General features: G+C 39.9%; 2 protein-coding genes across 2 annotated transcripts in view; one reads left to right on the top strand and one right to left on the bottom strand.

Moving 5' to 3' along the window:
- Positions 1-50: 50 nt before the first annotated feature.
- LOC118410732 (NADH dehydrogenase [ubiquinone] 1 alpha subcomplex subunit 8-like) lies at positions 51-7,095 on the top strand. Its single transcript, XM_035812502.1, has 4 exons — positions 51-289; positions 5,701-5,862; positions 6,133-6,228; positions 6,693-7,095. Exons 1-4 carry the CDS (start codon positions 167-169, stop codon positions 6,831-6,833), a joined length of 522 nt encoding a protein of 173 aa, XP_035668395.1. The 5' UTR covers positions 51-166; the 3' UTR covers positions 6,834-7,095.
- Positions 7,096-7,715: 620 nt separating this feature from the next.
- LOC118410730 (tolloid-like protein 2) overlaps positions 7,716-23,857 on the bottom strand; it is a gene marked incomplete in the record, with an annotated part of 25,876 nt that continues 9,734 nt past the window's right edge. Inside the window, 16 exon segments of the mRNA XM_035812500.1 lie at positions 7,716-9,893; positions 10,131-10,381; positions 10,874-11,087; positions 11,459-11,586; positions 11,943-12,068; positions 12,706-12,886; positions 13,342-13,502; positions 13,901-14,026; positions 14,577-14,775; positions 16,415-16,560; positions 17,111-17,227; positions 17,728-17,946; positions 18,768-19,001; positions 19,647-19,825; positions 20,102-20,219; positions 20,709-20,904. Of these exon segments, the coding sequence (XP_035668393.1) occupies positions 9,765-9,893; positions 10,131-10,381; positions 10,874-11,087; positions 11,459-11,586; positions 11,943-12,068; positions 12,706-12,886; positions 13,342-13,502; positions 13,901-14,026; positions 14,577-14,775; positions 16,415-16,560; positions 17,111-17,227; positions 17,728-17,946; positions 18,768-19,001; positions 19,647-19,825; positions 20,102-20,219; positions 20,709-20,904 (2,724 nt within the window).

Here is a 23,857-nt window from a genome sequence, read left to right as displayed (position 1 = left end):
TCTCAAATAAACAAAACGGACTATCCCTAGATAACTAATCTCGCGAAATTCCTAAATCTCGCGAGATTTCCTCCGCCATATTGAGCAGGCTCGAGGGTCAGCATCTCCGGCGACCTGACCTCTAAAATTTCTCTTCCACAGAAAACTGAAGTGAAGAGAAACTGATATGCCAACTCTTGACCAACTTCCAACGTATGAGGAACTCGATGCCGAAGAGGTGAATGTCACCTCCGCCGTACTGAAGGCTGGGGCCCACCACTATGGCAAATACTGCGACAAAGTCAATAAGGTTAGTGTCTAACTTAGTGCAGATAATTTATGCACTGTAGTGTAGCATGTATGTGGATGTAGCAAGTATGTGGATAAAGTAGCTTGTCCTTTCGCTAGATACAGTCAACCCATGTGTATAGGTTTAGGTCTAGCTGTCAACGAGTGTTTCTTTTTGTTCATAACTTGTATCTGGACATACATGTAATAGTCTCTCTCTCCCTTCCCACAGTGCTCGAGCAGGTCGTTGATCAGTCAAACATTAGGCGTGAATGGGTCGTCGGTCGTGTTTGGCCCACAGCAGTGTTTGGGTCGTGAATGGCTGACCAATTTTCCTGCGGGTCGGGAACGGGGTGTAAGCCAGTCGTCAGGTGGGACATTCCCTACTGAATTACGACCATTTTCTCACCTGTTCCACCTTACGACTCAAAACCGCATGAATAACGACTAGAAAGTTGGAATCGGGTTGTGTTCTAATCACGACTGGAAACCTACCTGAGTTGCCTTGACGACAAGTAACGTTGCCAAGACTACCGAAACAAAAATGGCTGACTCGGAGACAGTCCGGCGCCATGGCAACTCCGGTGAGTGACGGCATGGCGACGCACGTCACCGTGGTGACTGTTTCCGTGGCTACCGGAATGATTGGCATCTAGAGGTTCCACGTGCTCTGGTATATGTAGCTCCGCGTTTTACATGGATTCTGGTTATAAACACCGTGCGTCGGGGCATGGAAATTTCGGTCTTTTCAAACACCTTAGGGTAAAAGTAAAATAAGCAATCAAGCACCGAGAGAAACTTCAAGGATGTAGACAAGGTTGTGTTTGTCATCATTGAATAAAAAATATCTATAACGTCCTTAACGTACTATATATATTTAAATGTTGAATATTTTAGGACAAGCTGTTACGACAGCTGCTGTAAAATTAGGTTAGTTCTATTTTTGGTATGTTTTAGTCGGCAAAATGAAATATTAGAATTTCCAACATGGATTAACGTTACTTGTTAATTTTGTACAGATAACACATGAGCTTCTCTGAGGAATACTGAAAGTGCGTAGTAAATGTGAAAGATTATTATTGCAGATTCACACATAACATACATGTAAGACAAGGTAGGATTCGAACCGGCGCCATTTCTGGCAGCCATGTATCGCAATGCAGACGCGCTACTGATTGACCTAACACCCGCACGCCGACAGAACAGTCGTTTACGTACTATTCAAGAACGCAAGGCAACAGTGAAGCATATATTAATAACGTTGCATAATCTTTTCTAAGTTCAATTTTTAACACCATGTGTAAATACTCCGTTTACTATAAAGATGGAACAATGACAAGTTTTTACACGATCATTAATTTTGTCTTTGTTGCGCAATCACGCACCGTCATGTATAAAGGCTCTAGTCAAAGCCGACAAAAAGGAAAGTCTTCCGTGGCTCAGTGGCGGTTTCTACTAGAATTGTGATGAAGTCGGATCGAGTCCCGCTGGACGTCGGTATTTTTTTTCTCCCCGAATCTTATATTCAAATGACTTTATTGATTTCTATATCATAAATAACATTTTTACTCATGTTGACAAGGGAATTATACAGTGAAAGTCCCTCGGTGTATATTGTAGCTAGGTGATGTTCCCTTTTGCTGCATTCACGTGTTTTCGGTATTGTGGACCAGGTAAGCGTTACCTCTGTTTGCTTAGGGCTTGCGGTAATTGGATACTGCCAAGCAAATGAGCAAGCAAGCTGTGTGATTTTCTCTGGTTGCTTTGTGCACGATGTGTTGCCAGCTGTTCATTAATTTTTCGTTCTATTTCGTTTATTTTCGTACCGTTTTGTTCCATTTTATTAACGTCGTTACATTCTGTTATGTTTCGTTGCATTTCGTTACAATTCGTTTCGTTTTGTTATAGTTCGTTATATTTCGTTCCGTTTCGTTAACTTTCCGTTTCGTTTTGTAACAGTTTATTCCGTTTCGTTATATTTCGTTTTGTTATAGACCGTTATATTGACAGCACACAGTCAAGCAAACATTAAGCTAGTACTAAACACAATACACACAAACACGCCAGGTTCGGTAACAAATACTGGTGAAACCATAATCAACACTATGTCACACTCAATATGAAAGAAAACGCAACTCAGGATGAAAAACATAAGTATGTCACGGAGTATGTACATGCTACCTACGGTATTACTTGCCAAGTTAGAAATCGCAAATGGATTTTGCAGGAGACTTACAACACATCGTAAATCCGGACTTCAAGGTCTGAACTTTGCAAACACGTTAGCTAAGCGGACAACTGTGTTGGAGGCGATGTGCAGTGGCTCCATGGCGACGATGTCATGAATACAGAACGACGATGTCATGAATACAGAACATTGAAGGCTAGAGTATATCACATGTTTATTCTATGAAAGATATAGCTATTTGTAATCTCATCGATCTTTTCCGAATTCATTATAATCTCATCGATCTTTTCCGAATTCATAATAATCGTAATTTCAGAGAGGAGAGAAAAAGTACGTAACACAACAAAACTCTCCAGTCCTCCTCCACATCCAACCCACTGACCAGGTAAGGCTATGTTGATTTGATTATATAGATGACATTTTCTTGGAATCCAAAAACTGATGCAAACGTCCGAATAAAAAAAGTTTAATGCTAGCCAATGCATATAAAACTGTTTCAATCTTCAGTAAACTTACATCTAAGCTCCTTGTAAAGTTGTAAAAATCATATACTTGTACAAATCTTGTATCCGTCCCCTACTCGAATATGGCAGCGTAGTTTGGCACGGTCGCACTTCTTTAGACTCTCCACTCATCGAACGTGTACAATATGAATGCTCTTTAACTACAGCTGATGTCATCATGTATCAGGGCGCCTTCGTACTCTTCTCTCCTTGCCGTACGTGGATTTGAAAAACTATCTGACCGCCGCCATATTATTCAATTTTCTATAACATCATTCATGGTCAAACTGGACAAAATATAAATTAAGATATCTAATACCAAGTATCAGAATGCACTTCCTTTGATCTTTGTAATAAACATAACCTTCAGTTGTTAGGATGTATCACAACTTGGCAGATGGGTCATTCCTGGTAAGTCTTCCACATTTTAAGAAAACAGTAATAAAATCTGTATGTGCGTCTTCTCGCTCGTATTCGTCTCGGTACTTTAAGTTCAAACTTACTCTCGCAACCTAGTTACCAGTCTGTTGATGGCAACACCAAAATAAGCTGCAAGCTTGAGTGTGGTATGCCGTCATCTTGTTGTGTATCTAAATGTTGTAACAACAACAAAACAACTTTATTATACATACGCACAATGTTATACGTCACACGATAAATATACACAAGCACATACACAGAATAACGACAAAAATAAAACGATTTTCAAAACCGAATCCCATGTGCTTCTCTTATAATTATTCCGTCGTAATCAAACATCCATCATTTCGGATGAGACAAACTACCAACGAAAACCACACACGTCGTCTAAACAAGGTAAGTAACAGTTTGCACTTTAAGAAAGATTGGAATTACTAAACATAGACGGCGATCATGGTGCGGACAACTAGTAAAACATTACTACCTTACTATAATTACCAGTTCTCGAGTTCGTCAATTGATTCAATTCACAAGTTCGACAATTACAATATAAAGTATAACTACAGATAGACTATGCAATATACAGGTATATTTGCTAACAACCTTGACATTTCACATAACTCATGTTGTTCGTATTTGCACAGGGACTCCAGAAATATTTCGACTAGCCTCAACAGACATCACGACAACATATAGTAAAACAATTTTGACAAGAACAATAAAAAGTTTGAAACGCAAACGAGATGGAACGAAATATAACGAACTATAACAAAACATAACGAGATATAACGAAATGGAACAAACTGTTACAAAACGGAACGAAATGTCACGAAACGCAACGAAATATAACGAACTATAACAAGACGGAACGAAAGAAAATGAACTATAACGAAACGGAACGAAATATAACGAACAATAACAAAACGGAACGAAAGAAAATGAACTATAACGAAAGGGAACGAAACGGAACGAAATATAACGAACTATAACGAAACGGAACGAAATGTAATGAAACGGAACAAACTATTACAAAACGGAACGAATTGTAACGCACGGAATGAAATATAACGAACTATAGCAAAACGGAACAAAAGAAAACAAAATGTAACGAAACGGAGCTAAACATAACGAACTGTAACAAACTGTTACAAAACGGAATGAAAGAAAACGAACTGTAACGAAACGGAATGAAATATAACGAACCATGACAAAACAAAACGAAAGAAAACTAACTGTAACGAAATGTAACGAAACGCAACAAACTGTTACAAAACGGAACGAACCGTAACGAAACGGAACGAAATACAACGAACTATAACAAAACGGAACGAACTGTAACGAAGCGTAACGAAATATAACGAAAGGTAACCAAATTCAACGACATGAATGAAATGAAACAAAACGGTACGAAAATGAACGAAACAGAACGCAAAATTAATAAAACTTAAACAGAATGGAATAGAGCGAAACGGAACCAAACGGAAGTAAAATGAAATAATTGGAACGAAGCGGAACGATAATTTGATGGGAACGAAATGGAACGGCCTAATTATAAAACGTAGACGCCCAGGACGTCAGAAGACCAGCTACCATTTAGCAGCTTTCATTTTGATAAAACTTATACGTTATGGGTTGGATCAAAGGAACTGTAACGTTAACGCAACGGAATGAAATATAACGAACTATAACACAACGGAACGAAAGAAAACAAATTGTAACGAAACGGAGCTAAACATAACGAACTGTAACAAACTGTTACAAAACGGAACGAAAGAAAACGAACGTTAGCCTATAGCATAATTTTACAAGTAATATCCTGCAAAAGAAATGAAAATAGTTTGGAAAAAAAATCATGCGACCTCATTTTACCTAAGGGGGTTAAAAATCAACAACTGAACAAGGCAGACAAACGTAGTAAACGCCTAGCTCATCCGACTAACTTACAGTTTGTTTATTTGGATAACCAGGCTGTAACGCATCTGATGACCTCTATTGACCTTTCCTCTGGACGTCGACCAAAATACGACTGTATACGTCTGATTACCGACCTCGTCGTATATTAGTCAACACACAGTCGTATTTTATCGATGAGGCTCTGGGGATTCGGCCTCACAGTCGTGTTTTGGTGGGCACGATAGTCGTGAAACGGTCAACAGAGATATACGACTCAAGTCTGACTCAATTACGCTCCAAACCTAACGCATTTACACCCGCTCGAGCACTGTGTCCCCCCTCTCTCTCGTCTCTGTCTCTCTCCTCTCCCCCGGCCCCAGGTGGGACACAACACAACAGGTCTAACATATACTCCTTGTTGTATCGCAGGAGTTCATGCTCTGTCGATGGGAGGAGAAAGATCCCCGCAAGTGTCTGAAGGAGGGCAGGGAGGTAAATGAGTGTGCCCTCGACTTCTTCAGGAAGATCAAAGGAAGCTGTCATGACTCCTTTACAGAGTACTGGACCTGTCTGGACAACACTAAGAACATGGTAAGGAATAATAGCAATGATCTAGTGTTGATAGCACATATCACTTGTAGTCATTCATACCTCCAGCAATAGTGAAAATCTGTATGAAGGGAGAAAAACAATAGAGTGCCCATGGAAGAGTCATATATGAAGACAGATATTGATAATTTAAACCTGTAATGATAATTGACTTTATGTCCCTAAGACCATTTTTAAGATTGACAAAGCTTCATTCATGGTAAACAGTCTCGACATAGTGACGACAGATACATCACTCTTCTCTGTTGACAGAAACTGCGGAATTGCCGTAAGCAGCAGGCTGTATTTGACCAGTGTGCGCTGGACAAGTTGGGCTGGGTCAGACCAGAGCCAGGAGAACTTTCTCAGGTTAGTCCAATACTGTTAGTGTACCATGTACTTCCACTCCCTTCAGGGAACCTTCTTCTGTGCAGGGCCTCGCTCACGGCCAATACACCTTGTACAACTACAAGCTGTGGCTGACCAGTCCTGCTGAAGCGGGCTGAGGTATCTACATTGTGAGAATTGGTCTATAACTAGCTGTCAGCCAGATTACAGGTTTTCTTGGGATAAAACCACTCCTCTGATTGGCTGGCAGCTGGTTAGAGGCCACACAAAAGTGAAAACCTCAGCACTGTTTATCAGAGCCTCCCCAAAGTATCTCACAAAGGCCATAGCTGAAGCTCTGCAAACATATCTTGTGGATAGAGAAATGACAAGCTTATATGTACCTGTCAAGATTCTTCATGATGCTACTAAACTATACTATAGTAGCTTCTAAATAAATATAATACACAATTATCACCATTGTTGTTCCACTCTTCCTTGCTCAGGTCACCAAAGTAAAGACAGATCGTCCTAAACCGGAGAATCCGTACAAGTCCCGTCCCCGCCCAGAACCCAACCCTCCTCTGGACCCTTCCCTGGAGCTGAAACCTTCCCACGGTGGCAGCCGCTTCTTCTTCTGGTGGTGATGACCGCTAAAACATAAGTCCCAACCTGTCCCACAGTCCTGAGTACGTACAGACCAGACAACATTCATTTCTTGTTTAACAGATTCTGTTTCATGACAAATTGTTGAGGGAGCAAATTTCGGAAAAAATTGAAATGAATATTCATATCACAACACTTCCATGCATATTTGAATGTTAGATACTTAATATTTGATTCTGGATCAATAAAGGTGTTACTGCAACAAGAGTATTTGCTTTAATAAAGGTAATGTTTTCTGTGACATTGTTTGTGTTGTTGGAAGCACTATATATTGCCTCAAGTAAGTACATGTGTCTTGTACAAATTACATGTATGTAAGAGACAATCTTAAGATGTCGTGCAATTTGTGCAAAGTTGTGCCACCAGTACAGTTTATATGAAATGAAATGCAACAACATCCCTAGATAAGAGCCTCTGGTAGAATCTCGGATATTTGTGCAACTACATTTTGGCCATGGTACCCCAACCATACATTAGGAGGTCAAGGGATAGGTGAGGTGAGGTGAGATGTTGGCCTTGCCATGGCATGCGTTTCCAAGCACGTCAGGTCATCACACTAGGTCATCACATCCTACTCTTTTCCATAATTGTGTTGGGTTCTTTTACTTGCAGAGGTTTGAGGCTTACCCCTACGCTCCTTCATACACGTGGCTGAACACTGAGCTGCAAACTTTAAGTGACCATCCAAATGATGATTACAATCTCTTTAAAATATGTCTGAGCTAAGCCAACCCTAGCATTGAACTCAAGCCCAGGGACTTTGATACAGATGGCCAAGTAACGGGGTTGCATTACTGTTTACACAGGGACGTCTTTCATATACATCCCACATTCAAAAGTTCAATAACCTCTTAAGACACAAATACACTTACAAATCTTTATTCATAAAAAGTTGCATTAAAAATATTGTATCCTACATCTATAAGTAAAATATCAATTAAAATATTAACATTAAAGAAAAATTCGTGACTTGACCACAGAGAGGCAAATGATGATCATACTGAAACACTTCCACAGCAATCCTGCTCATTGTCATTCTGTAGTTAACGTATATACAGACCAAGGTATGGTGATGTACAATGTTTAGGATTGCATTATAACTGTCATGTAAAACATGCTTCTCTGAATAATTTCTACACACTGGAAAATCACTGGATGACAAGATTCTTTATTCCCAACCAGGGTCTGTTTACAATCAACAGCTGACATTCCCTTTACAAATCAAGAATTTAGCTCGACCGAGTTGTCAGCGAGCTCTAAATTACGAGGAGGTATGATCCTGATGCTGACGAAGAAACTCTGCCATTTGTTCGTAGGCATCAGAGTCATGTCTCCTCATAATTTAGAGCTCGCTGACAACTCGGCCGAGCTAAATTCTTGATTTGTAAAGTGGGCTTAAGGACAATACTGAATGGTACTATTCCACACTGCAGCTAGATGTTGCTGCCAACAATGTGGTTCCAAACATGAAGAACTGTCACACACTGCATTTTTATGAAGTAACAGACAATATTTAACTTCCTTATCAATTGCTGCTGGATAATATTTATTTTGTATACGGGTGTGTGACAACCATCATTCTTGTTCCTATGAAACACATTATGTTCTGGACCACAAGTATGACAGTTCTTAACATTTGGTGCTGCATTGTTAACAGCAACATCTAGCTGCATTGTGTAATAGTACCAGTAAGAAGATGATAGGCAGTCACCAAAACATCAGTTGTTGATTGTACATGGATACTGGTTGTGAGTAAAGAACCTTGTTATCCAAAAGGTACTTTTGTATGGTGAATTTGGTGTTTTTGAATAGCTGTGACTGTAGATCAATCACAATAAAAAGGGGGCAGCAGATTTGCTTTATCATTGTTCAAAGATCATAACAACAGGTATTCTATCAAAACAAAAACAATCAAGAACAAAGACTTCACGTTAGTAAAAAGTTAAAATTCAGAGATAGTGGGTCTTTAAACTGAATGATTTGTTAAATCCATTCAATATCCACACATCATGGTAGAAAAGAGATAAATTAGTATATATTTATATATGTATAAAAGATCACACTGAAAATCAGAGATAGCAAAATCACTGAGTCGTGTAAACCCATCTTACCATGGATGGCTTTAAATTTGTGACATCAACTCACAGTTTGGGCCTTCCGTTAAAGTGCGTACATCAACATTTCCTATTACACTCTGCCAAAATAGACATTTGTACAAAATATGTACCATTCTGATGTTATTGAATAATCTTACAAATGATTCATGCTACCCGGTATTCAAGTTAATTTTTGCCCCAGAAGTTATATAAAACATGGCAGCCATATTGAAACCTGTAACTACGACTTGCGGAAAAATGCTCATGAGTCACCTTAACAGTAACCTGCTGCTGTGTTTACTTTGATGTCATAATACAGTTGTATTAACTTTATCTGCTAGCAGGAATCTGAAAAGTATGATATATGATTATAAGATTTGATTTTCATTAACATCAGAGGGGTTAATATTTTGTACAAACGTTCATTGACTAATACTTAAGATGGTTGCTTGTAATCAGCAACTGTTGTATTTTAGTGTCATTGCTGACAATAGCACTTAAACTTGTTGTTACAGGCACTGACCAGTCTTTGGTATTACAGATTTTAATCTACAGCATGTTACAATATGCACTGGTGTGCATATAATGAAGCATGCTGAAGGATAAGATATACCTTTCAATGTTTGTCTCCATCACAATCGTAGGGCCATCCAGAAAGATGGAATTCACTGTTAGCATTAAGTACAAGTACAATGTGTACTTTGAATTATCACTATGTAATTTCAGTCCTCTTAAATGAGAACAGACTATGAATATGTGTATAATTTGTAGAATGGAATGGCAGTTTGTGTGGTGACCTGACAACGCAGAGCTCCACTAGGCATAGTACGTCTCCTTCAGAGCTGTTCCCACATACTGTGCGTGGAAGCCTTTCTTGTTAATTGTATCATCTGTGCGGAAGCGAACAAGCAGCGAATCTCCTCGTGACACAATCACGTCAGGGGTCTGCAAGCAAAAACGAGACGTCAGCATGTAGAGTACACCAGATGTCATCGCAAATCCTTGTTATCAGCAGGATATCAATGAAAGGGAATTTATCATCGATCTTAACTGTTAAATACATGCTTTTCGGGCCCAATTATATTTTAGAGTGCACATTTAGAGTAATACACGAACAAGACCTTAATGCCTTGCATGTTTCAGGCCATGTTTCTATAATTCAATTCAACAAGGTTCACTCACCTCTGCTCCACAGAAACGCCCCAGTTTTTCAGCTGAATCATCATAACCATCGAAGATCTCCACATAGTCATAGCCACATGTGGTTTCATCTTCAATTTCAAAGGACTTGAAGGCCAGCCTGACTGTCTGGCCCTGTCTGGCAGTGATTGTCCAATCACATTCCTCCTGCTGTCCATAGTTGGTGTCCCCGTACTGCGCGTGTGAGAAAAGGTCTGTCACGTGCTCTGCAGCCAGTAGAGTGCCCCCACATACTGTATGTAAAGGAAGATAAGGAGAAATAAGATATCAAGATGTTCGTTCCACTGCAGTACTGTAGAAGGCACTAGGGGGCCAATTATCAAACTTGACCTTCAGTTTCCTGACCCAAACCCAACTACCAAATATCATAAGGGTCCATCCACAGCTTCTCCAGCTATGCTTTCTAGACAGACAGACACACACAGAACATAAGACATCAAAACCTCCTTCAGCTGCAATACATTTACAAGCTGATAGGGGGGCCAAAATCTAATCATTTGGAGGTCTGACATCTATACCTATCCACATACCAAATATCAAGACAGTCCACATACAGACCTTCTTGGCAAAGGTAAAAAATAAATGGACACCCTGATACAGACCCAAAAAGTCAACATATCACTCTGGTTAAGATGAGCTTTGAATGAATTTCTAACTGACAGAGGCAGGGATTCTGAGAATGGAGAGGTTGAATGGGTTTAACCTTAACACAGTACCACTCTCACCTGTAGTGTGTAAAGCAGAGAACCCTTTCCTTTGGACAGAGGCATCAGAGAAGAACTTGATGAACATGTGGTTGGAGTTGGCAACGACTGGCGGAGGCTTCTTGTTGCCACAGTATCGTCCCAGAACTGGGTCGTCTGCAGAGTGGCCATCATAGACCTCCAGGTGATCATAGGCACACTCCTGGTGCTGCTCGATCTCAAAGTCATTGAACATCTGGAAAAATCAAGGTTTGTCCTGTAAGGCAAGTCTGTACCACATTAGCACTGTAAGTGCATTTCAGTTCATGAGGATTTTAATTTTGTGGTATATTGGAAATGGAGTGTTTACTGTGGTTTTGCGGTGGAAAACAAAGGTTTAGGCGGGCAAAAGAATTTCGGAATTTAATGTAAAGCATAATCAGGTTTTGCAAAAAAAGTTACCTGGTACTTCTATTATGAAATCTGAAAAAATGACTAGGAACACTATGGTATGGTACAGTATACCGAACAATACATTCTTCATTTTTGTCCTTTCACATTTTGTTTTTTAACTTTTGCATTGACTTCAAGCTATAAATCCACACACATAGTGCTATAGGAACTGACCAGTTTTATCCTATGTCCAGATGTGGCCAGAATGTGCCAGGTACACTCTTTTCTGGCCGGGTACTTGTCTGGCCAGTTTGGACTGGTTATTTCTCCCGTCGCAGCGTTGAGTTGATGTTTGCACCCAGCTATAACAACATAGGTTTACATGACATTATTAGGGAAAACATTCCTGGGTGATCAATAAGATCCGGTCATCAAGTAGAAATAATCTGCACAGCTAAAATTTTGTGGAATAATTAGTATAAATCTTTTATGAACGTCTACCAAAATCCAAATAATTTTCTTCTTTTCAGGCCACAACTTTTAGACAATCAGTATATATTAGGTGAAAGAGGACAATTGAACTCTTAGACCTTTCAACCTGAGATGACATTGAAGGTTAGAATACTTTAATTACATATAATACTGAATATGGAGGGTACTAGTAATCTACAAGCAGAAAGGGCCATATTAAGGCCATATTAAAAGAGCAGGAACTTGCCTTCCTTGCAGTCGTGTAGGTTCTCGTGCAGTGTGAAGCCGTTGCGACACCTGCACTCGTAGCTCCCCAGCGTGTTCACACACTCGTGCTGGCAGCCTCCGTTGTCTACTGCACACTCGTCCTTATCTACAAGTGCACAAGGGTTACACTACCTTAATGGAACTGAACACAATACACCTATGTCTGTTCACAGCCTGCTTGAAAATCGTGCAACTAAAAACTAGTACAACGACCTACGACAAATGTGACCACACCCATATAGGAGTCATGTAATGGAAAAAAGTGTACAGCCAGGGATTTTAAACTTCTTCTTTGTACAGGTTTAACTTTTAACCTTTATAGTTCACAGGAGCTTCAGTACTTCAGTACATGTTCTCAGAATCTGGGATGGTAGCCCTTTCTTTTATTACACATTATTTCCTTCTTGACCCCCTACCCCACAGACCTCAGTTAAAGGTTTAATGTAGACACAATAGAAAAGCATATAAAGAATAAAAATGTGCATCTAGATCTACTCACATATGGGTTTCACTGCTAATTTTTGTGTTTTCACATGGATTATAATACTTGTAATTTATATGGGTGACATCCAAGCATCAGTTTTCAACTGTTTAAAAAAAAGATTGTGACCATACTGTAAATCTAAGACTTGACAATGAAGGCAGCTTTTTTGCCTCCTTTCTCACATGCATCAGTTTTCGTATGTCATCAAGGATGTCGTCCTTATAATCAAATCATTATGGCTTTAGCAGATTGTGTTTACCTGAGAAGAAGGTTGCATGGAAGCCTTTCTTGGACACAGTGTTATCAGACTTGAACTCCACACGCATGTTATTACGCGTGGATGTTACTGACTCAGGCAGCTCTGATCCACAGAAGCGTCCCAGGACATCAGACTCAGGGGACAGGCCACTGCGCACTTCCAGGGAGTCATATTTACACACCTGGGATACAAGAATAGAAAGAGTTAACTGCTGTTTAACTGCATCTATATTTACAATGGTCTTATCACTCATCACTGTCTTATCACTGCATCAGAAAATATTAGTTTGAACATTAATTTCAAAATTACATTTTTTTAAATCTTGAGATTGTTTTAATTAATCTTGAGATTATTTGAAACAATCTGAAGATTTGTTTCAAACATACTCAATTTTGAGATTGTTTAAAACAACCTAGACTAGCCAACCTAGAAAATCATAGTCTTTGAAATTTTACCCCAATTGTCCCAAAAAGTTGAAGATGAAATGTATTTTCATATGCTTAAAATGACAGATTTAACAACAAAAACAACATAGGTTACCAAATGATGAGTAGGACAGAAAAATTAAGACAGCCCCGATTGAGACATTGCAAATTTTTGCAAATATTTGATACAAAAGTTTTCATTTGTACTCACATCATTGCCTTCTAATTCAAAGTGGTTAAACTTGAGAGTGATGCGGTACTGTGAGGGTGCCACGATCTGCCAGACACAGCGTTTGTTCTGGGGGTACTCCAGGGGGAAGGTGGGGCTGGTGATGTTCCCACTTAGGCCGGTCAGGAAGCCACCACATGCCGCTGGAGGGAGGAACACACAAACAACGTGATTACGAAAGATGATGGATGTACCTGTAACATCTGACCCTTTACAAAATCTATTTAGTTGCTTGGATAACGTTTATATTGTATTGTGTCAAAAATTGTTAACTTTGATTTATCTCACTTCAGATCCATGGCTTGACCTGAAAGTCAGGACTAATATTTTTGAGCACAACGTGGACATATTCCAGGCAAAAACTTTGAGATTCATGCAGTGTGTACTTCTCCAGAGTGGGCGTTTTAGGATGATTGTGAGTTTAGTTCATCAGTTTAAAATTTCTGAAGATAACAGTTACATGTCAACCAACACCAATAAGCTTTGAAGATAATTATAAGAAGGACTTGAACATATGAGTGCTTAGCAAAGGCAAACTTACGTTCACAGGTGCGCTTGTTGGAGCTGAGTTCGTACCCAGGACTGCACTCACAGTGGAAACTTCCCAGGGTGTTAACACATTTCTGTTCACATCCTCCCTTGTCTGGCTGGGCACACTCATTCATCTCTGCAGAAAAATGAGAACAGGTTGTCATGTTTTAGTTATGTTGAGTGGCTACACTAGCAGGCTGCAGGCCACTGGTTCGATTCCTGGCATTCGTGGCTGTATACATTGTGACCTTGGGAAAGGAACTTGATGACACTTTTTTGTTGTATTTTGCTACATTGAGCACTGAAACTACAATGGCATACCTGCAGTGTTGGTCTTGTAAGACCTATGAAAGGCTTAAAATTGAGCTACAACTGTAACTAGTTACTTGATAAACAGATCTTAAAATTGAACAAATAGATGAGTGAGTTAATTAACTAAGCAATTAATCAATTAATGAACTTTACTACATGGTACAATAAATGGCAACAATACCAAAGCAATTAACACAACAATAACTTATCTATTCAATAAGAAAAAAAAAGGGTTTTGGAAATATGGACAAAATGGAGGATGGACATACAATGTAGCATATATCAAATATTTCAATCTGTTACAGTACAGTCTCTTAGCTTTCTCATCCATGTCATACAGAAGTACAAAATAACTTCTATCACTTTGATCTTACCCTTGAAAAATGAAGCAGAGAAGCCAGCCTTGTTAACTGAGCCATCAGACACGAACTTGACCAACAGAGTATTGGACGATGACTTGATGTCGTCAGGCGTGATGTACCCACAGTACCGGCCCAGCCTATCGGAGTATTCCTCATCGAGTCCATCCCGCACCTCCACATAGTCATAGGAGCAGGTGTCGTGCCGCTCTATCTACAGAACCAACACACACGATTTACATCTACGAGGCAAAGATGTTGGATACTTTGCCCCCTGATACTGACCCAGCCAATGGCAAACAGACCAACTCCATCAAACACCCTGGTCAATGCAGCCCAACACCCTGGTCAACTCGGCCTTACACCTTAACTCTAACCCCATCCCTAACCTTATCCCTAGCCCAATAGCCCTAAACCCTAATGCTAGTCTTATGCCTAACCCTCACCTTTACCCTCACCCTAACCTAATCCTAACCCTAATTCTATCCCTACCCCAACCCTAACCATAAACTTAACCGTAACCATAACCCTAACCCTACTCCAGTCCTAACCCTAACCAAAGCCCTAATGCTATAGCCACAACCGTAACCCTAACCGTAACCCTGACCTTAGCCCTAGCCCTAGCCTTAGCCCTAGCCCTAGCCCTAGCCCTAGCCCCAGCCCCAGCCCCAGCCCCAGCCCCAGCCCTAGCACTAGCCCTAGCCCTAGCCCTAACCCTAACCCTAACCCTAAACCTAACCCTAACTGTAGCCCTAACCCTACCCCTACCCCTGCCCCTACCCTGAGTTGACCGGGCAAAGTTTTTCATTATCCCCAAAAGCAGTTACTGGAATAAGGCTTTTAAAAAAAAAGAAGAAAACAAGATTATACACTCCTCAACATTCACTCTACTGGCCCATGAATCACCACTAATTTATTTGTGGTGATTCATGGGCCAGAGTATGGATAACCTTATCAAACATGCCATAGTGTTTGGCTCCACTAATAGATTTGACCCACGGAAGACCTTAAAATGCCAGATTGTTTATGTCATTAAGTTTTCAGACATAAGCCAGACTGTATTGTTGTCTGATACCACTGTATCAGGCTGCAACAATCTTAGCTTTGAAAACTCAGTCTTTCAGTATGCCTTAAGTCAATGTTTTCCGTGAAGCAGCTTAAAGAGGAGGAATTGCAGTTAAGGTAGCATGCTTTTATTGCCCTGTGTGTGATAACAAAGGAATCTTGTACCTACATGTAACTTTGTTTGAGTTAAACTAACATATCATATATACTCACTTCATACAGAATACATCCAATTAGGTAAAGGCATGTAACAAAACAAGAAAAAATGCCACTTGCTATATATATAGCCAAGGACATAATATAGATGTCCTTGGTGTAGTCTCCTATGTGTTCTTTTCAATGCGTAAATCATTTGACTTTTCCCAAAGTTAAGTTGACAGGTAACATCTTTTGAAACAGAATATCACAGTATTTTCCCAAATAAGGCAAGAGAAATCCTTACCCAATTAATAGGCTTCATTTTGTATTTAACTATTGAAATGTTCAAAGCAGTAACATTTAGATGAAATAGATAACAGTTTCATGTTGATTTGTCGACTGTACCAAAACTTAATGCCTTTAAGTACAATAGGGTTATCCTCACAAGACAGCTTTAGAAATTGCTTCCAGGTAGATGTGCAAAGTTTTGGGGTAACAGGTTTTTTGGTGTAGTATAACCGGCTGCTGGCATGTCACATGCCTGTGAGGTTGGTGTGTTACATGTAGGCTAAAGGGCTATTATACCGGATATACAGATACAAATACGAACTCAATATCAGTTGATACATGTGTAACACAGTGTCACTTACTTCAAATGCCTGAAAAGTCAGCCCAATGTTGTATCCTCTGGGTACAGTTATTCGCCACACACACTCCTTGTTTGGTCTGTAGTCATCAGGATAGTTCGGACTTTGAATCTGTCCTGATTCCTTCTTGATGTCCCCTCCACAGATGGCTGTGTGAAGTATGGAACTCAATCAACAAACCATTTAGCATTACATTCTTCTACTTCAATTATGAACTACTAGTATTTCCTTTAAGTTGTGTCATGTTATGTTTCATTAATTTGATACAAGGTCAACATTTATGCTTTCAGGCTAAACAAAAATATTCATCATATTCTTTTTCCATATGCCTTTATTAATAGAAAAAGTAATTGGCCATCACCACTGAAAATACCCAGTGTTTTAAAATATGACTTAGAGAATTAATGTTATTGCTTTTATGTTTGAAATACTTAAGTCTTATTTATTAAAAAAACTGCTTTGGAAATTATCACAAGCAAACTTCATCAATTTTATCGTGGCTCATTAATTCTTCATCTTTAAATAACCAGTAAGATGTCACACAAAACATAAACATCACAGAGGCAATCAAAGCTGACCTTACATGAAATTCTGATTTATGACATCAACCTTATCTAGTTTAATTTCTTTACCAATTAGCAGCTTTAACATTGCTTTTAATGCTAAAGTGTGAAATCATACATTCAAATTGTATCTCACCTTCATACTGGATAGAAAAACCCTTTGCAACCCTGTTACTGTTGGCCTGGAACTCAATCCACAGTCTGCTGTCTGAGGACACGATGGATTTGGGAACATCACTGCCACAAAACCTCCCTGGGAGAAGGTCATGAAAAGAGAGTGATGTTGTCATTATCTTCAATTTCATTAAATAAAGACATTGATCAAATTCTGTAGTAGGGAGATATCCCTGAAGAGCTATCTCTTGCAATGTCAGGAGCAAAATCGATTCAATTGGAAGATGGAAGCCCATGTTGTTAATTTTCATCATTGAATCTTTCGTAAGCTTACAAAAATATAATTTTTTGGAATGAAAGGGAATATTGTATCCAATGACAGAGGAAGGAGTTCTATAGACATCCCTGGACAGAGCTGTGCAAGATATGCCACAATCATAACAAATGATATTCATATTTAGCCTGGGTACATGTACGATCCATAGTGAGCTATTGAGCCAGCAGTCACTACGGAGGATGGTTCTCAGGCTAATTCATATTAGGTTATAGCCTTCCCTTAACATTGTTACATGTACATTGCAATACTTTTAGCTAACACTAGGACCTGACTTCCACTCCTGATATCATCTTATGACTTACCTATCTGTGGTGACTTCCTCCAGTGTCCATCTCGGATTTCGACATAGTCGTACCAGCAGCCACGTGACGGTACAATGTCCATGTATGTGAAGTTGAGGACTATTTTTTCTCCAGGTGTAACAGAGATGCGCCACTCACAGTCAGCGTTGGGTGGATATTTGTTTGGCCAGCCCGGGGAGGTGAAGTTACCTGTTGTCTCCTGGAGAGTGTATCCACATGCTGAGGAGGTAAAAATAAAGTAAGAAGGTACAGCAGTCATCCTCAATTGGGGTTAAGCATTATGCCTTGTCAAGCAGCTAGTAGTAGTGCAATGTGGCTTCGCTACGACACATTTTCAGCCAAGCACACTGGGTTATCTATACGCTTCTCTATAAGTGTCATAGGTTCTTTTACATGCAGTAGTTTGGACATATCAGGCTTATACCTCATACATGTACATGGGACCGCTTTACTTCGCCATGGAATGATGAAAAAGTAACAATCCTAATACCTGTACTGAAAGAACATAGAGCTTTAAAACATTAGGTATTTCTTATGGGCATTTTGTAAAAGATCAGTAATACAGCTGTCTGACAATACAAGGAATGCAATAAGTTAGCATCAGTGTAAAGTGTTAACCACAGATTACATGTACATGCTATATATATGGGTTTGAAGAGACTTTGCGATAGCTACAAACACAAGTCCCAAAACCTGTAGACAAGGAAAGTAAACGAATTATACTGTCCTTAAAATACAACAACATCTTAGCCTGTAGACTGCAGTCTTGTAGACCAAGATTAGTGTCAAGTGTTAACCACAGAGTACATGCTTACGTGCTATGTTTAGGTTCGGAGAGACTATACCTGTAAATTTAGCCACAAAACTTCAGACAAGCAAAGTAAACAAGTTATACTGTCCTTACTTTTACGGTGTATAGTACTGTTAACCACAGATTACATGCTATATTTAGGTTTGGAGAGACTTTGAGATATAGACACATTGTACAAACACAAGCCACAAAACCTGTTGACACCAGTAAACAAGTTACACTGCCTTACATTTACACTTGTAGAGCTTGTTTGCCTGGGCAATGTCTCCCTTGCTAAGGTGCGATCGCTGTCCGATGTTTGGCCGCAGACCAGACTCCGCGTCCCTTCGTGGCAGGATGGTGTCAAGGAACATTCCTCTGGAGAAGGTGTTTCGAGCATAGTGCATGATGCTGTTGAAGTCATAGGACTCGCCGAGAGAATCCACCTCTCCTTTCTCCAATTTCAAAAAGTTGTATTCTTGTCCTGTGGTAAAGATATGCCAGACATTGTTGTCATTCTTCCAGTAACACGAAAAAGCCAGAAGTTACCTTTGAACCTTTGATGGGTTTGGGCAACTTTGGGGCACCTGATGACAATCCATCTTAACACTTTCATTTAACTACATACACTTTCTGAAAAGAGTAAAGGTAAAGTAGTCTCCAAGCAGACCCAACGGTGCCTTAGAGATAGTATCAAAGCTGGCCAGGGTGCCCGTTTGACTCCCTTAGCCGGCTATCTCCCTTTGGCCGGCTATATTCCTTTGCCAGCTTTAATATATTATCTCTAAGGCACCGATGGGTCTGCTTGGAGACTAAAGGTAAAGGTCCCATAGCCCTTTGAGGCCATAGGAGCGGTAGATTATAACTTTCTACTGTGTCTTGTCTACTAGGGCACGGTATTGGAAGGTGGAGCCGGGCGTCCACCTCCTTCCAATGCCTTTTACCTCCCAAACCAAAGTTAGGTACCTATGCATTTTACACCTGAGTGAAGGGAGGAAAGTCATGTGAAGTATCTTCTCCAATGTCTAGACAGGATCACCAGGAATCTCTAGGTTTCATATCCACTAGCCTAGTCAATCCGCCACACGTCTGTAACAGTTGTGAAACAACATGTGTCCTTAAGCCTTACCGGGCTGGATGTTTTCCTTGATGATGGTGACCCAGTGGTCTCTGTCAGGTCGAGTATGTTCATGCCAGAAGCCTATCACATGTCCAAGCTCGTGCACAACAATGCCAAATTTGTCACAGTTCTTTCCAATGGAGATGGCCTGTGGTCCATTCCCTCTTCTGCCCACAAAGGAACAGCACCTGTGTTTTTTAACAAAGGAGGAACATGTAGCAGATACATGTATATCAAAATACTACATTGCTGTACCCTATCTTCAAGGTTTGCTGAGTTTGTGCATCCCTGCCAAGATCTCCTGTAGACAGAACACAACATTTATAGCTGAAATTTGATTACAAATCTTTGGGAACCCCAAAACTGATGGAAGCATACAAAGCCAAGTAGCAGCTTGCACCACAGGGACATTTCTAGCAGTATGGGAGGGCTTAGTTCTACAATAACCAAGGAGATTTCCTCACCCACACTCTCTGTATGTGAAGACAATGTAATTCTCCTCATCAGTTCTCTCAATGAAGGTGACACATGTGAAGTTCTCCCAGTGCCTCATTGCTTGTTTAAACATCGCTCGCTGACTACCTGCAACACATAGGATACAATCACAATGATATCAATTGGGGCATTTTGATCCATTTGCTTCAAGTTCTTGGTTTTCAGTGCTAAGTACTTCGTAAAGACAGACTCCATTGTCAGGCAAGTGGATACATAGGAAAGTAAGCTACGAGAAAACTCCTGCTGACAAGTTGCCTATTTTTGTCATATGGGAGTAGAGGCTGATTCTTGCAATATAGGGTTTTCTACAGATGTTTCTCATGAAAAAGTCTTATTACAGGAATACTGTCTCGCAGGTAGCATTTGTTCTTATTGTTCATACTTTATAAAATTTATAACTGTTTATGCCATATTTTTCTGGACAGAGATAAAGTTCACAATCACCACTATTTTCTTGTTTGTGTTTAAAGCTATCGTTAAATGCAAGTGAACATATATTTCTTTCCAATAGTTTGATACTATACAAATGTAGGTCTGGTATTGTTGAAATAAAGATTGATATCTAAGTATGATTACCTGAAAAGTTGGCCTTAGGATCCACAGTGTAGGGTATGACAGCATTTGGCCATTTCCTCTCGGGCCTTGCTGTTGCTGCCCGCCGTATTCTGCTGTCTACCCTCTGGATGGCTGTGGGGCCTGATCTGTGGAGACGACGTTCCCTCAACTTTTGGGATTTTTGTCTGGAGTGGCTCTGTTTAGCCGCTGTCCAGTTAACTGCAGAAAAAAAAAAAAAAAAGTGATTATCAGATTGAGTATGGTACCTAAGCCCTCTCAGCAAAACAGGCCTTTCAGTTTGGCTTACAAGGCAGGTTAGTGATTTTTAACGTTAATGTTAGAATAAAATCTCACTGTTAAGCCATGTTGGTTGGACATTATGGATGGCATCTGCATGTGCCCGTTTCCAAGAACATGTTTTTCGCCATGCTGTAAACCATACAAAGCAGCTGCAAAAAGATCAAATATCTGCCATAAATTCCAAACAAAATATTGGAAAATGGATTCTAAAGACATACAATGCCAAAGTCAAAGAGGATGTGAAAGAACAAAAATTAAGAATCTATTGTTTGGTAATGTTATAACGTTACCATACATGTACTTTTTGTGTTTAGTCTTTTGGGGCATTTTGATCCATTTGCTTCAAGTTCTTGGTTTTCAGTGCTAAGTACTTCGTAAAGACAGACTCCATTGTCAGGCAAGTGGATACATTCAAGACTACTTGATAATGGATTTCATAATGAAGGCAATCCTATTTTGGCCAAACATATTTTTCAGTGACATGCTCACACCAGTTTTGTGATTCCTAGAGATCCATATAATCAAATCAACATGGCCTTTTAAATTTTTTTTAGCATACATAATTTCATGTTTGGCAGGTGTTCAAGTAGGATCATCAAACCACAATGCTCATTTTCAGCATGGTGTCATTATTTTTCCTGAGCTCAATAAGTCTGAGCTTGAATTAGTTCACCTGCAAAAAGCAAATGTAGCATTGAGTGTATTGTATATTTGGTAAACACCACACAGTTGGAACAGATTTAAAGGTCTTCTAAAGGTTAGCACAAATGTGTTGATGTTGCTGCCACTTCAGCCTGCAGCTACTGCTACAGTATATGTATGGTCCTGGAGGCTCTTGATCGGGCAGACTGGTGTCAGGAGCCATTTGTGTCCTACAGCACACTGACAGCTGAAGGAAAGGACCCACATGGCTGCTGTTCACTTCTGGGCTCGATAAAGTACCAGAAATAGATCCAACTATGCCTTGTTATGCGGTTTCACAAGTCAACAATGTCATCTTTACACACAGCAGCAGCACCCCTCCAGTAAAGGAGGTCCCGGTTTTAAGACGGGGTCACATAAGGAATCTTATGAGATTTATGATTTGTTTAGGCCACCATAAACCTGTAAGGCCTTCAAGTGTGTGGCTTGGTTGAACCAGTAGTCTCCTTGAGTATGATGCTATTTAAAGACATTACAGATGTGTTACAAAGTTCAGAGACTGGGCTGGCTCCCCTTGGCTTTGTGCAATTTCAATGTGTTTCCTGGCAAAACTTCCCAAGGTTCTTTTGATTAAGTCAACAATACTGAATTGACTTTGTTCTTTGTTGCCTACTATGTATGCTTTGTCCCTTGTGATTTATGAGAAAAATGTACTAATTGGGCACTTGAGACACACAAAGGCCATGTACAATTTCTTCCTTAATATAAATTATGCATAAGGCTTTTACAATGTACTAGGACGGATAAATTTACAAAAAGAAGGTTCTTTCTGGAAGCCATGCCCAATGATGTTATCATGACAGGAAATTTGCGGTTGTAGAAAGATTTTAAGTGGCTGCTTGTTTGACTTAGACTATGCTTCATACCAGGATTCAGGGATCACCCAGGCACGGGGAACGATCCGGATTTGGAAATCCTTGAACGAAAATTTACTTCAAGCAGAGGTTTTGGTTGGGAGCTAGCAGTAGTCACGATTTTTAAAGTCTGCCTCCCTTCAGACCAAAACCTCTGGTGGGTAAATAGTGTGAACTGTCCAAATCCAGCTCAGAGGAATGAAATCTAGACACGCGGATCCTGGTATCAACAGGGCCCTAGCCTCCGGTGCCATCTTCGTTAATTAACCAAGCCTCCCAGTCGGCAAGATTAAACCCAGGCTATCTTCCAGTTGCAAGCCAAATCTGATATAGGTACCCTTTTCAAAGTGTTGGCTTGACCACACATAGTTGTAAAGGATAGAACATATTTAGACAGGATCCCTTATCTTGACATAGCAGAGTTATCTCTGTGTAGTACAACATGGGGATTTGATGTAGGAGGTGTCTAGGGTATGCCTGTGCTGATATTGGCATGACTAGATAGCATAGGATGTTGTTCTGAGAGAAACTCAGGATGTTTCAACACAACCTTGCCAGAAATGCTACATGTGAATCCAGGGAGATTAGGGTACAAAGCTGTGACTGTTTTCACAGTATTCCTATCCAGTGCCTGTGTGTGGTGCCAAAGTATGCAAAGAACTTTACTTGAAAACATACAACATTGTTGCAATACATGATTTATGTGAAACATATACCAGCTGGTTTGAAAAAAATGACATATATGTTATGCTACCTGGGTCAAACTCATACGACAGGGACTGTATAAAACAAGTTTTGGATTAAAAAATCAGCTACTAAAGTACATCCAAGGACGTACTTGGTAACGTTACATCTGTGCTGGGAGAAGTCATTCTGGCACTTACTGTCAAAGTTAAACTGTAATTTCCGACACCAAAATGGGACTTTCCCACTTTTTGACTGCTAAACTCAAGCAATATATAATGCTTCTGTGATGTCACACTATGCATATATTTTTTTCTAACAATAACAGGTGACTCAGTGAGCAGTTGATCATTAGTTACAGAAAGTCTATGATGATATAATATATGACTATAATAAACAAACAAACAAAGATGCCCCAGTCTCTACTGAGGGATGGTCATTAATCAGGACTTCCCTGTACATTGGTAGACTCTTTCATTGACCCCCTGGCCTGGACTGTCAAGTCTGATTAACATTACTACTTCTACCATCCCTGACCTGCACCTCCAGTAGCACTCTGGCCTGTCTGAACTTTGCAGTCATCCTTCCCATCACTTTATGTCACTCTGCTGATCATCTGTGATTTCAAAT

The sequence above is a fragment of the Branchiostoma floridae genome, chromosome 3, assembly GCF_000003815.2.
Source record: "Branchiostoma floridae strain S238N-H82 chromosome 3, Bfl_VNyyK, whole genome shotgun sequence".
NCBI lineage: Eukaryota > Metazoa > Chordata > Leptocardii > Amphioxiformes > Branchiostomatidae > Branchiostoma > Branchiostoma floridae.
This window is presented reverse-complemented; position numbering and strand designations above follow the sequence as displayed.

Bases quoted from the DNA above. Each gene is read 5' to 3' on its own strand.
- LOC118410732 (XM_035812502.1), top strand. From the start codon at position 167: ATGCCAACTCTTGACCAACTTCCAACGTATGAGGAACTCGATGCCGAA. The intron at 290-5,700 runs GTTAGTGTCTAA...GTTGTATCGCAG, and splicing joins ACTGCGACAAAGTCAATAAG to GAGTTCATGCTCTGTCGATG. The intron at 5,863-6,132 runs GTAAGGAATAAT...CTCTGTTGACAG, and splicing joins TGGACAACACTAAGAACATG to AAACTGCGGAATTGCCGTAA.